Source organism: Lytechinus variegatus, chromosome 4 (genome assembly GCF_018143015.1).
Source record: "Lytechinus variegatus isolate NC3 chromosome 4, Lvar_3.0, whole genome shotgun sequence".
Taxonomy (NCBI): Eukaryota; Metazoa; Echinodermata; class Echinoidea; order Temnopleuroida; family Toxopneustidae; genus Lytechinus; species Lytechinus variegatus.
The window spans coordinates 7,273,295-7,286,918 of record NC_054743.1 but is presented as its reverse complement, the minus strand read 5'-3'; the positions used below and the strand labels follow the sequence as shown (position 1 = coordinate 7,286,918).

Below are 13,624 nucleotides of genomic sequence, written 5' to 3'. Positions count from 1 at the left end.
TTTCGGATTGCGGTGACCCGGGTTCGATTCTCAAGTGGTGCGCTAGTACCCTTTTGTAAGGCATTTATCCTCTACCAGGTCCATCAGAGAGGACTTTAAGCTGTTGGTCCCCTAGTTGCTTGCTCACAGTGCTTTCTTAGCAGTTGGTATAACAAAAGATAACACACTCTTAAAATATCCTTCTGGAAGATCAAAACCTGCACTTGGTGATAGAGCATTTGCACATTTGGCTCCCAAATTATGAAACATACTCCCACACTCTATTTGGGAATCACCCATTGTTAGTATGTTAAAGACACATCTTAAGACTTATCTTTTCAGTTTTCATATCATTCATTTTGTTATGCGCAGCAGAATATATTATTACAGTAGCTGTGCAACATGAATGCTCTTATTAATTTTTTGTTCCAGACTAGGAGCATGTACAGTTAACATTGTTTTTTAAATGTGTATATTTTACATGTACATGTATGTCTCCTGCAGTTTTGTTTTTAAATGTAATATTGCAACTCAAGCTAATGGTGAATGAATTCATGCTGCTTACAAGAAATTCTTCCTGTATAAATGAATTAGCCTGAAGGTGGAAAATGTAATATTGTTTATAGATCTCTGCTTTATTGGACTCTCATTTTATATCTCAACATTTCTAGTTCTTGTTTGTCCCAATCAACTTTGAATCCTTTATTTCAATTTTGTAATGCTTATCTATTAAGCTGGTCTTGTGGGGATTTTTCTTCTGAATGTAGCCCTCTCTATTAAGATTAAATATGATGTTTATATCTTTACTTTCATGTTTATTAGATTGATAAGTATTTCAAAATGATCCAGATATAATGTTGATTTCAACAGCTGCAGTCATGCACAGTCATGTTTGATGTACATGTATGTGATGTGGCTGCAGTGATGTGTACATGTAATAATGATAATAATAGCTGGATTTATAAAGTGCTTTTTGCCAGAGGATACAAAGCGCTGCTATTATTACCCTGGCCTTAGCTCGAGCTACCATCACCGGCGCTCAGTGCATTCAAGGAATTACTCCTGCCAGGTACCCATTCACCTCACCTGGGTCAAGTGCAGCACAGTGTGGATAAATTTCTTGCTGAAGGAAAACACGCCGTGGCTACGATTCAAACACACGACCCTCTGTTTCAAAGGCGAGAGTCAGAACCACTAGACCACAACGCCCCCATGTATGTGCACAAAATCCATACATCCTGGCTCAGACACATGATCTGGTTCAAAAACTCTTCTTGTAATGTTGAATTCAAAGTAGATTGAGACCGCTTGTCATCCATAGAAGAATGTTACTAGTCAGTTGCTAAAAATTCTCTACATATTGCTGGGGTGGTATGCTGTTGTATGAGCAAGGTTTCCAAGCTTTACAAATGTTTCATGTTACCTTCAAATTCAACTCTGCATGTTTTATCATATGATATTCTGTGTGTACTTATGTAGATTTGGGTAATGAATTTGAGAGATAATTACAAAATGCATTTGCTGAGAGAAAGCAGGAGATGAAAGTCCATCTTGTCCATGTATTCTATCATTAATTCATGATGATAATTTCATATCAAATTCTTTCAGTGAGATTACATGATTATTGATAAAGTAATCACATGTTTTCCCAATTCATAGTCCATCTATGAAAGAATTACGTACTTATATGCATATGTATGTCATGAGTGTTTGATGAATGTAAAGCATTGAAGAGTAGAGTGATTGTATTATTTAGAGAAAAAAGTGATATCATATTTCTGATATATTCATGTCTGATTCTGTACATACAACACAAATTATGTACATTTCTTTCTCAGGGTGTATTATGCAATGAAGTCGAAGCCTAGATTACAGTTTTTTCTCTTCTATTTGGGAATATCATACTTATGTGGGTTTTAGTACCTCTCATTATACATTCATATTTAGACAAAAGATTTTTTATTGCAACTGGTAATTTATGGATCATACATATTCTTTTAGAAGATTGTAATTACTTCATTTGATTAGACTAGATTTTTAACACATGAAAATGTACATTATCCACGGATACTGTGTAATTTGAATTAATGTGCATCATTTCCATGTGTCTATCATATTTTAATGCTCTATAAGGATTAAATTGAGATGCCCAACTTCTTGTGTTGAAGCAAGAGATACGGAAATGATTTGTGGACCTTTATTGGGCACTTGAAAAAAAAAGACCTTGATCCAGCGTAACTTACAAACAGCTTCACGATACATCCCCTGTGCCTGGTCAAAAAAATATAACTTATTTCAAATTACCTCAAAGGTATGACCCATCTTCCTAACTAATGGTAATTATTTGCCTATATCTGTTATTATATATTGCCTACTTAGCTTTTTCTATACGAGCAAATAGAGGGCTGAATGCACAATATACCACTGCACAGGTATCCAAAGTGGACCGTTACTTGGTTTGATATGTGACATCACAATACAGTCCAATTCAGTTCACTACGTATAAGGCAGGAGCAGTACCGTAGGCGTAGGGTCTACCTACGCACTTCTGCTGCAGGTATGATGCATGCTTGAGATGAGTCTCGCAGAAATTTTTTGTTTTTGTTTTCGCTTTCAATAATCATGGATTGACTTAGAGAAAATCTAATCTTTTTTTTCCCATTTCCAGCATTGTACAACCCAATTAGCCAATATTATTACTCATGCAATGCTTCAAGATATCACATTCTGTGAAAGGGAGGGGCATTATTCAACAAAGCATAGCTGAGTTTTATAGGGCATCTTTTTTCACCAAATGCAAAATCTTTTCCCATTGCACTCATGCCTATTGGCTATTTGTATACCAGCTGGCATGTGTACATTCTGGCTCAATGGCCATAGATAAAAATTCTCTGGATTGTTCTTGCAAGAAATTCGTATTCATTTTAGTCTTAAAATCAATCACAAATCTTGTGATGGAGTGCTCCTTACAAACAGAAAGCATGAAAAGAATGGTTGGAACGGAATCATTTTTACATTTGTCTTCAAATGCAAACAAGCTTCTTGCAACACTGTTTTTGAAGCTGATTTTCAAGTCACCTTGCCTTGTATGTATAGAAGATTACACTCATAGGCTGCTATTCTGAAGTCTGGCCATGAGGTATGATTTAACTATGGATAGCCAATTGTGACATAAATCTCTAACAGTAGAGGTTCATAATATCAACTCTTTTGACTTTCAAACAATTCTTAACTGTCTGGGGAGGATAAATAAGATAATTATTTTCACCATTAAAGAATTAGGAAAGAACACATTAAACAGCATACTAGGTGAAAATTTTTTGACCTGCTTGGCTTGGCATAATTTTAGCACAGATATGGACCACGGTCTAAGTTGAACCAAAGTTCAGAATGCGGGCCAGAAGATTTTTATGATGCATATATCTTGCTCACACAATCTTCCAGTATTCAAATAATGTATATGTTGTTTTACAGGTTCAATTAAAAAACAGACTTGATTAAGCATTTATGACCCCACACTTTAATTCCCAAACATTTTGGTCTCTATAAACTCGGTAATTTCATTTCTTTTGTATTTCATGTACATCGAAACAGTTTTCATCTTTTGGCGTAAAGTTACAGCATATACGTAACCATTGTCATTTTCATGTGGGAAAGAGAGTATAGAGCAATATATATGTAAACTGCATCATTTGAACGGTTATTTGCTTATGTAGTTAAGCAAACAATTATTGTCTGTATGAAATGAGATTTGTATAAGATATCAACAATTGTGATGGTAAGAATGCAAGAAAGAGGTAGAAAGAGAAAGAGAGATCGAGTGAGAGAGAAAGAAAGAGAGGGAGAGAGAGGAGCTGTATAGATTATACTTGAATTCTACTTGATTTTTATATGTCTACCATTGTCACGAACATATAATCTTTATAGTCAACTCTTCTGTTGTTAACGATAATAAATATCTTGGTCATAAAAGGCTAGATATGCAACATTACAATTTGTCTCCTTTTTTAGTTTTATGTACGTGTTTATTGTACTGGATTTTTCCCAGGGAGGGAGGGGGGGGGGGGTAGTCGTTGCTTTTGATTGGGTGTTGACCATTAATTGCTGCCATGATAATTACCCCATATGATGGCAATGTTAAACTTTTATGACATTGGACACAAGAGAGTGCATTATAAAATAAATTTTCAATATCCAACTGTTACCATGGAAACAGCCAGATGGTTATATAACAAAAATAATTTTATATGAAAAATTCATGGTCATCATGTCTATATATTTGGGATATATTGATCACTCCAACCATCGTGACCATATTTGTCATAACTCATATGATTCATCATAACAGGGTGTATTTAGGGATGATATAGGATCCCCCTCCTCCCCCCGCCCCCCCATCGGATGGACAGTCATAATTTCTTGATGATATGAACAGGATATAACAACAAGGGGTTTGTCCTTGGTTTTTCTCCCTCTCACGTCCCTGGCTGTGTGATCCCTCCACTGTTCAGGAGATTCTCAGCGTGTTCAATAAATCAAGATAAAAACTTAAATTTCGGGCAATTACTGAAAAAGTGCGTTAGTTTACAGGCACGATTGAGGCCTAACGTTAGTTGTTACTCTCACTGTGTGCTACGTTCAGTTTGCTAAATGAGAAGCAATCCGATGCCAATGGAAGGGATAACGCAACAAACGGATCTTCTTCAACCAGAATTACTCCCCAAGGAAACTTTAGTGAGCATATTAGAGCAGGTATAATCATTCAGATTAATTTTTGTCTCTAAGAGAATCAAATAGTTAACATTTAACCAGCGATTGTGATGCATTTTGTTATTAGATTTTTTGTTCAGTCCCATCTACTGAAATGTATGTTATATGGCCTGTGAGTGTGAGTGTGTGACTTGTATTTATATTTTTTTTGTCTCACCTGCATAGCAGAGTGAGACTCACTCATTCTCTTAGTATACCAATACTAACCTCGCAATACGTGTGAGTGATTCATTCCATGAACAAGGTTATGATACAGTGGAGTGCACTATGAAATAAATATATACGTTTGTGCTTCGCATTGACATGACATTGTTTAGAGAGAATATAATTATAGCATGGAGTTGTGAATGTCCCGTTTTAATGTTTTATTATAAGCACATATTTTTCTTGAAATTGTAGTTTTCATTCTTATGAAGTAATTTCTGTTTGAGAGCAGTATGCATTCTGTTCATGCTTACCAAAAAGTGTTGAATAAAAAAATCAGCTTGCGCTACCTGCGACTATATTTTTACAGAAAGTGGGATATGAAGTGTGACAGCAATATCCCATTTAGGTATTTTTTTAATATATAAATTGCCCCAAATCTTTTTGTGCCTTGTGCTTGCATGCCATTACATGTATTAAATTAATGAAATTCTTCACAATGTTAAAGCATGCTTTAGGTACATTCCTTAGCGGGGAAGTATAAATTTCATCTCATGCCTTGCACTCGTGAAGATATACCTACATGATCTACCACTAGTTTATTCTCTAAATTAAAAACGTGTTTCAGATTGGAATTTACATATTTATTATAATATATATTAATTCAGCTTGTGCATTTTGCCTGCAACATTTATTTTGGAAGGTACCTATCATTTTCATAATTGCAAAAATTCTGTAGGATGTTTCCTTTTTAGGTATATTAAAAGAAAATATTTAAAAATCTGCTTCTGATTCGCTTTGCCATCATCATCATGTTTATAATCTAAAACTAAATGTAGGTCTTATTTTGATAAACCTTCAGACTTACAATACATGATGTAAGTACAGATTACCCCTTCTATTTTTCAAGTCAGATTTTTGCACCCAATGAGGAGCCCGGAAAAAATGTGGGTGAAAATATTTTTCCGCCCCCTCCCCCCCATTTGGTGCTTCCGCTTCCAATGATTGGTGTAGTTTGTTCTACGCTTATTATATCACCATTCTATAATGGTGAAAGAACATATAATGCTTTACTTTTATATCCTCCAGAAATTAAGTTAAATTTTTTTTATTGACCCCTTGCACCCTGATATTGCCTTCTTACACATTTGTACAATTAAATTCAACAATCGTAATAATTAGCTTTCTCCCCTACCTTCAAATTAGATAAGCTAATAAAAAGCAATAGTTCTTGCCTTCTTGGATGACATCTATATAATAACAAAAGGCATCAGTTGTACGATAAGGAAATCTTGAATTTAAAGAAAATAACATGGAAATAATTATACCCCCAAATCTAATTCAGCATGCAAAGAGTGAAACTCAAATTGCCAATTAGTCTTGATAGAGGCTATCGAGACTTCCGTACCAGAATGCCTTGATAGAATATTTCATTTAACCATGTAAGACACATAATAATAGCAAATCAGATTACTTGCACCGTGCACAAGCCCAGAATGTCTATTATTTTTTTCTCTGATGGTCTATCATACAGTTACATACATTTGATATTACACATTGATTTTTTTTTCAAAAAAAGAATAAAAAAGGATAGGATAGATCTGTTGGTCAACAGCAATCTTGTTCGCATTGCCAATGTGATTATCTTCATACCTTATCAAAATGGTCATTTTTAATGCTCATTACTCATTTCATTTATTTTCTTCTCTGATTTTGGTCCACAGGTTTTCATTCTCCTTTGATATTTGTGAGTACAACAACTCTATTGTCTTTGTGTATTGAAGTTCATTAATTTTCTTTACTCCACTATATTTGTGATATTTCAGAGGCACATCAAGCTAGATGGGGAGCAGAGAGAAGACAAGGATGTCCTTGTCCAAATTTTCTTGCGTACGGTCACCCCACAACCGCAGAGACAACCAAGGTCAAATAGAAGAGGTCAGATCACAGCCAAGGTCATCAAGAAGCTCAATGTAAGAAGAATTCGCTCCAAATCAGAGTCAGAGAAAAGCTCTTCAATAGATAGCTCAAAACAACAGAAGAGGTAAACAGACATTTGTATCAAGTTATGTCTCTTTATTTACAACCATTTAAGGGTCTGATTAGACCCATTTTTTTTTTCTAGAACTCCAAGAAATTCCAGGAAGAGAAGTTCAGATGTTAAAAAAAAATATGTTTCAACCAAAATTACTTCTTTGATTTTTTTCTGAGTTGTAATGGGTTTGGATTTTATCAAAGGACTTCTACTTGATTTTAAGATGTACATATATGCTTGATTTAAGAACTCAATGGTGTCTGCAATGTCTCAGTAAATGCCAGAATGACTGGTTTTAATTTGATCAATTGAAGGCTTGGAAAAAAAACCTGTACCAACTACTCAGAAACTATGTTAGCACTAAAAGAGCACTAACAGTAGGCCTAGTCACATCTTTGAGATTGTCATGTCAACCGTTGATTCAAGATGCAAACAACACGTTCCTGCGACATGAAGGATCGCTGCCACATTATACTGGTTGTGACTGTGATAAGTTGGATTTGAATATCAGTAATGAAAAAAGTCTGTATATCTGTTTTATAGCATTTGTTTTTTCTTGGTTGAGACACATTGAAACATACATGTATATTGGTTTCAATAGTGTGCTATACCTGTATCGCCTATTCACCAAAATGTCAATGTTTGAAAATTGTATATTGTCACACCATGCACCAGTTATTTACTCCAATTTTATAGTACATTACATGTAAACCAATACATTTGTTTATTTGTTATGTTCATTACAGATCACAAGCAGGAGGGCTTCTCATGTCCATCGACCTACCTTTAACTGCAGGCAGTACCAGCCGACTAAAACCTCCACCAATTGCTCTCAATAAGACTAAATCTATCGTCAAACTCACCCCTGGGAAGACTTCTGATAAAACATCACCATCCTCCAGTAGTCCTACGTCAGGAGTCAGAAAATTAGTCATTAGTCCTCCATCTTCTTCCACCACTCCCAAATCAACCAAACTCAAAGTTTTTAATTCCTCTGCTGCTGCAAAATCGAATGAGACTCTTCCAAAATCAGGAGATACAGGAACTCTTGGACATGTTTCTCTTAAAAGACCTTCAGTCGTTGAGAATGGAGAGGTAAGAAATAAGGTTCTGGTTTATATTTTCATGTATAGTAAAGACGAAAGGGTAAATCTGTTTAATAGAGACTGACTAATTATGTTACATATATGCTTTTTCCCCAAATATTTAGGCTGAGCTGAGTCTCCAGCACGGAAACAGGCTAGTGGTGTGATCCATTAAAACATATGGCACAGAACAGAATTTTACTTGTGCTGCATTTTTACTCAAATAAATTTCCAGCAGGAATTTTTTATTCCTTTCAATGCAAATCAGTCTGACAAATGTCAGCCCATTGATATTTGTCTCGCCTGCATAGTAGAGCGAGACAATAGGCGCCGCTTTTCGAATGCTATGGCGGCAGCATCGTCAACATTGAAATCTTTAACCAAGGTTAAGTTTTTGAAATGTCATCATAACTTAGAAAGTATATGGACCTAATTCATGAAACCTGGACATAAGGGTAATAGTGTATCACTGAAGATCCTGCCTGGGATTCTGGTCACATGACCAAGGTCAAAGGTCACTTAGGGTCAATGAACTTTGACCATGTTGGGGGTATATGTGAAATTGTTATTATTTTGAAATTACATGTACATGTATATGGATCTAGTTCATGAAACTTTAAGAGCAATTAAGTATCCCTGAACATCCTGTGCAAGTGTCAGGTCACATGACCAAGAACAAAGGCTATTTAGGTTCAACAAACTTTGATAATGTTGGGGGTATTTGGAAAATTGTCATAACTTTAAAAGTTTATGGATCTAGTTTAATGAAACTTGGATATAAGAGTAACTATGTATCCTTGAATATTCTGTGTGCGTTTCAGGTCACGTGACTAAGATCAAAGGTCATTTAAGGTCAATGAATTTTGGCCATGTTAGGGGTATTATGTTGATTATGCATCATAACTTTAAAGTTTATGGATCTACACATTTTAAACATAGACATATAGTGGAAGGGTTATCAACTATGTTTTGCACATGGTCATAGGTCATGTTGGGTCAATGGACAGTATTTCATTATCATATGAGTGTTTTCTTTTGTAAATAAGTATTCAATAGCTGTTTTCAAAGTCAGCACTCCTGCTATATTGAAAATTGTAATGCAGGCGAGACTGCCAGAGGCGTTCCACTTGTTTTTTTTTTATTTGTTTGTTCTTCTGACATTGTGGAGATTATGCTATGAATACATTTATTTTTATTTTGTTTCTTCCAGAAACCAATGGATACTTCAGAAGGAGCCCCTCCTAAACCGAAGATCAAGAAGATTTCATGGCCGTAGTCAAAGTCTACCTTTTTCAAAATCTAATTTATTGATCAATGCCTTTTAAAGTTAACTACTGTATATGAAATGTGTTGAAACAGTAAAAGCTATGTATATGAGTATTTTTACAATAGAGTCATATCTTAATGAATTTTTTTTTTCTTAAATGATATGGACTGTAGATAATATCTTATTTTTAGGGGTTTAATTTTTGCAACGACCTCAGTTAAAGCCTTATATGTAGGATGTGGTATGTATCATGAAATGTAAAATTCACTTTACATTGACAAAAATTTCTAGCGGAAAGTTGTTGGTTATTGTGAGTGCTCAGAATATGAATAATGCCAAAATCATCATCATCATCCATTAAAGTACAGTCCACCAGGTTGGTGTATCATCGTGCTTGTATGTATCATGTATTATACTTTGAGTAAACTGAGTCATATGGGGCAGCTACTAGCATTTGCATTAAAAAAAAACTCAGGTCTTTTATAATCCTTAACTCATGAAATATTTCATTCTAGTTTTCATGCTTTTGTCAACCCCAATTTAATGGCAAAATAATTTCTGGTTGATTATTTGTTCTGACTCAATACGTACCTTTAACAACTTTTCTTCAACAACTTTTATCTCACTTATTTTTTTCCAATGGAAGTCATTGGAGGCACAATATCAATCATGAATGATTTGAAATAAATTGCTTTTGAAATGGTAAAAAATAGTAAAAATAAAGATTTTTTTATTTGGACCAGAAACAGAATTTGCATTAGATTTGCACATATGCACCTTTTTGGGCCATTTTAAAAATATTTTGATTGTGTTGATTTTATTTTATTTCTGCATTCACATCAGAGATGAGTATACAATATCCAAAGTTAATAAGTTCATAACAAAACAATTATACAATGGTCATAATATAAGCAATTTAAATATCAACAAAATGCATTATTATAACAAAATTATCATTAAGAGGAATGCAGGAGACGATCATCGTTAAAAAAGATGTACTAGTACTTGTATTTCTTCATTGATCAAGTGGGTTCCTGATCAAAACAAACTGAATGCATAGTATATATCATAGTAAAAACCCCTGGTCAAGCATCGACTGCGTAGAAAATTTTATGATTATAATCTTTTTTAGTAGCTTTCTAGTATCCAATTACTAAATTTGTTAAAGTAAGTGCTCAAATTGTTAAAGTAAGTGCTCAAATTGTTATTTTAATTAAAAACAAAAACATTGCTGAAAAAAAGATCTAGATGTCACATTCAATTCAATTGGCGGATGAGAAAATGCCAAATCTAAATTCTGACAGAAAAACTGCTACACTTTTTTATTATTGGCAAGTTATATGACACTCTCATTCACACTTCTTTACCAAATCTTTAGACAGACTTTAATGTCAATACATTGATTTGTAGAGGCAAGTTTTGTTTTGTTTCTTCATTCGCATTGATGTTTTACTTTATATACGATGTGTATACAAAGTATCTTGCTCTGTTGCATGTAGTGTGTATTAATGAAAAATAATACACATGTTATGTATACAAACTGAAATTCTCATTTATGTTTTAACTCATTTTTATGTTCGAATGCAATATGTGTCATCCTGAGAAAATCATTATCAACATATATAAAAAAAAGTTTGGGAATGTTTTTTTTACGACGACAAATTGAGGGTTTATATGAGTCATAGAATTTCAGTAATGATTAAATTTTTAAAAGTAAAATAAATACTTTTCCCAGAACCAAACGTCAAAGAAAAGCTGAGGGTGACTTTTTATTTCTGCAAAGTTCAGTGAAAATCATTCAAGGTAGTTTTAAGTGACCTTTGATTTATTTGTATAATTGACCTTCCTGAAGTTAGTAAGCTCAGGATTGATACCCTGCGTTCAGATCAGTTCATCTTGGAAATATATATGTTTCTGCTCTGGGAAATCAAGGCCTGTATAGTGAACTGGGATTTGATTCAGACTCTCGTCTCAATTTTGATTCAGACACTGGTCTCAAGTTGTGGTCAAACTATAGATAGCCAAATGTAATAGAAATCTCTGACAGCAGTGATTCAGTTTGTTTGCACATTATGTATTGTATTCATTCCAAACTGGGAATAACAACAAAAATATTTTCCCAGTAAAAATATGAGGAAAGAGCAAAACAAATGCCCAATGCAAATAATAAAAATTTTGGAATTTACTACTTTCTGTAAATTTAATATGAACTTGTACCATTTCAAAAATTAAACTAGATTTCAGAGTAACGGCCAGGGAAGTACGTTGTACAGATATATAACAGAGAGTTTGGATTTGAAAAAAAAATGTGTAAAAGGTAAAGATCCTGGTAGAGATCACCTGTCTCCCATAATGAAAATAAAAAGTGATGTTTTTTAAACAATTATGATTTTTGTAAAGTGCCTGTGAGGAATATTTCTTGTTGGTGTTGAGAAAGAAGTGTTTTTAAGTTTGATATTATTTGTGATTGACCATGGGTCATAAAGATATGTAAAACAAACATTTGCCTTGATGGTGTTTTACAATGGTGTTCATAAGTTATGCATGGCTTTATTGAATTATTTTTAAAGATTTCATCATAAATGAACTCCCATTATGTTTAAACAGAGAATATCTATAATTTACATGTAGCACAAGAAATGGGTTGCCAATCATTTATAAAGCTGTTAGAGTTTAAAACATCGTCATGAAACACCACGGAACAGTTTTACAACCTTTTTTCCAGATATGAGGCCCGTCATATTGTGGATAACAGCATTGGGTAATGGGTGAATGTTTGCAATCATGATTGTGTAACATGTTGTTTATTGATTAATTGCTATTGTGTTGTGGTAGATGAAAATGAATGTTGATCAATGATGAGTGGTGTAAAAGCATTGGATGAGAGATTTAGATCAGAATACAGAGGGGGGGGGGGGGGGGGTAACCGGACGTACTTGATGGGACTTGTTGGCATAGTAATATAAAGGTCTCTGCAGAGAAGGGTGGATAAAGTGATTATTATCCTTTCCATTCCGTGTGACTCACATCTATAATAATTTGATTTTTGAATTATTGTATTATTCAAAGTAATATTTTGCATTACTTAATAAAGACCAAAGCTTATGTCACTTAAGACAGAAGAGGGCAAGGGGTGGTCACCCTCTGTGATGTTTTAGAGAAACAAAATAAAAGGGGGAAAAAGAGAAAAGGCATGGGCAGAAAGAAGATAAGAAAAGTGTAAAAATCGGACTCACTTTGACCCCTATAATTCTATTTTAGAAAAAAGTGACTTCACTAAGTCATTTTGCCCACACCCCCCCCCCCCGCCCCATTAAAGTTTTGGCTCTGCCACTGGAAGAGTTCCTATGTCCTTAAAAGGTATGAAAATTGGTAGAAGAATCACATTGAAACCATAAAATCAGGATTATATATTTGGCATGGATTTGATTTTCCCCCATTGGGTGTAACAAGAGTTTTAAACATAAATTAAGATAGGGTTCATACTTGAAACAAATGCAGCAAGTATAAAATATTTATCAATATTAAATCAGAATGCATGCCCATGTATTATAAAATCAGTGCATGATGATGATAATTTTGTTTCCGCCTCAAATACATATTTAGATTCTAGCTCCAAGTTACGACTCTACCATGCTCTTTCTCCAATCTCCATTAGTAAATAAGTATTTCTCTTCTTTATTTCTGCTTCTGATCAATGTCCCACCCCCCCCCCCCCTCCACCAAAAAATGTGGTTGATTTAATTTGTACCCGGAGGCTAGTTATACAAGTCAGGATAAGTTCATGGCTATGATACTGTTGATACCAGCGCACCGTCCAGTAGATGTGTGTAGCCAACAAATCAATACTCAATCAATGATTGTATTCCTTTGTGATTTAACCACACGAGGACATCTTATTGATTTTCTTTTGATATACGAACACTGGGGGACTTGTCCCTTTTGTCTTACATGACCAAGTTTGCAAATAATGGCCGAACTATGTTAGACAAGACAATGTTTACACGATATTTCATTATTTCTGCTCTTCGCCCATTTATCTTTTCACAGTTTTCGTGATGCCCATTGCCCATGCATGTGAAAGATACAGTCATTTATTTGCAGTTCTCTTAATTCAGATGAATAGGGATATATTATATGAAAAAGATTTATGAATTTGTAGAAAAACTGGAATATTATGCGGTCCGTGTGGTAATACTTAAATCTTGGACCATGTCACTCTCAGTTATTTTAGTGCTTATTTGGTAGACCTATATGTACCCCCCCCCCCAATACTCTAAATCGCAAAAAAGCATGACTTGAACACTGGATTTTTGAGCTCGTTGATATCCAACTAATCAGATA

The 13,624-nt window shown here is 34.3% G+C and overlaps 1 protein-coding gene across 1 annotated transcript; it reads left to right on the top strand.

Moving 5' to 3' along the window:
• Positions 1-4,562: 4,562 nt before the first annotated feature.
• On the top strand, positions 4,563-11,664 carry LOC121413280 (ashwin-like). The gene is made up of 4 exons (XM_041606047.1): positions 4,563-4,731; positions 6,720-6,937; positions 7,675-8,023; positions 9,224-11,664. Exons 1-4 carry the CDS (start codon positions 4,630-4,632, stop codon positions 9,287-9,289), a joined length of 735 nt encoding a protein of 244 aa, XP_041461981.1. The 5' UTR covers positions 4,563-4,629; the 3' UTR covers positions 9,290-11,664.
• The last annotated feature ends 1,960 nt before the right edge of the window (positions 11,665-13,624 follow it).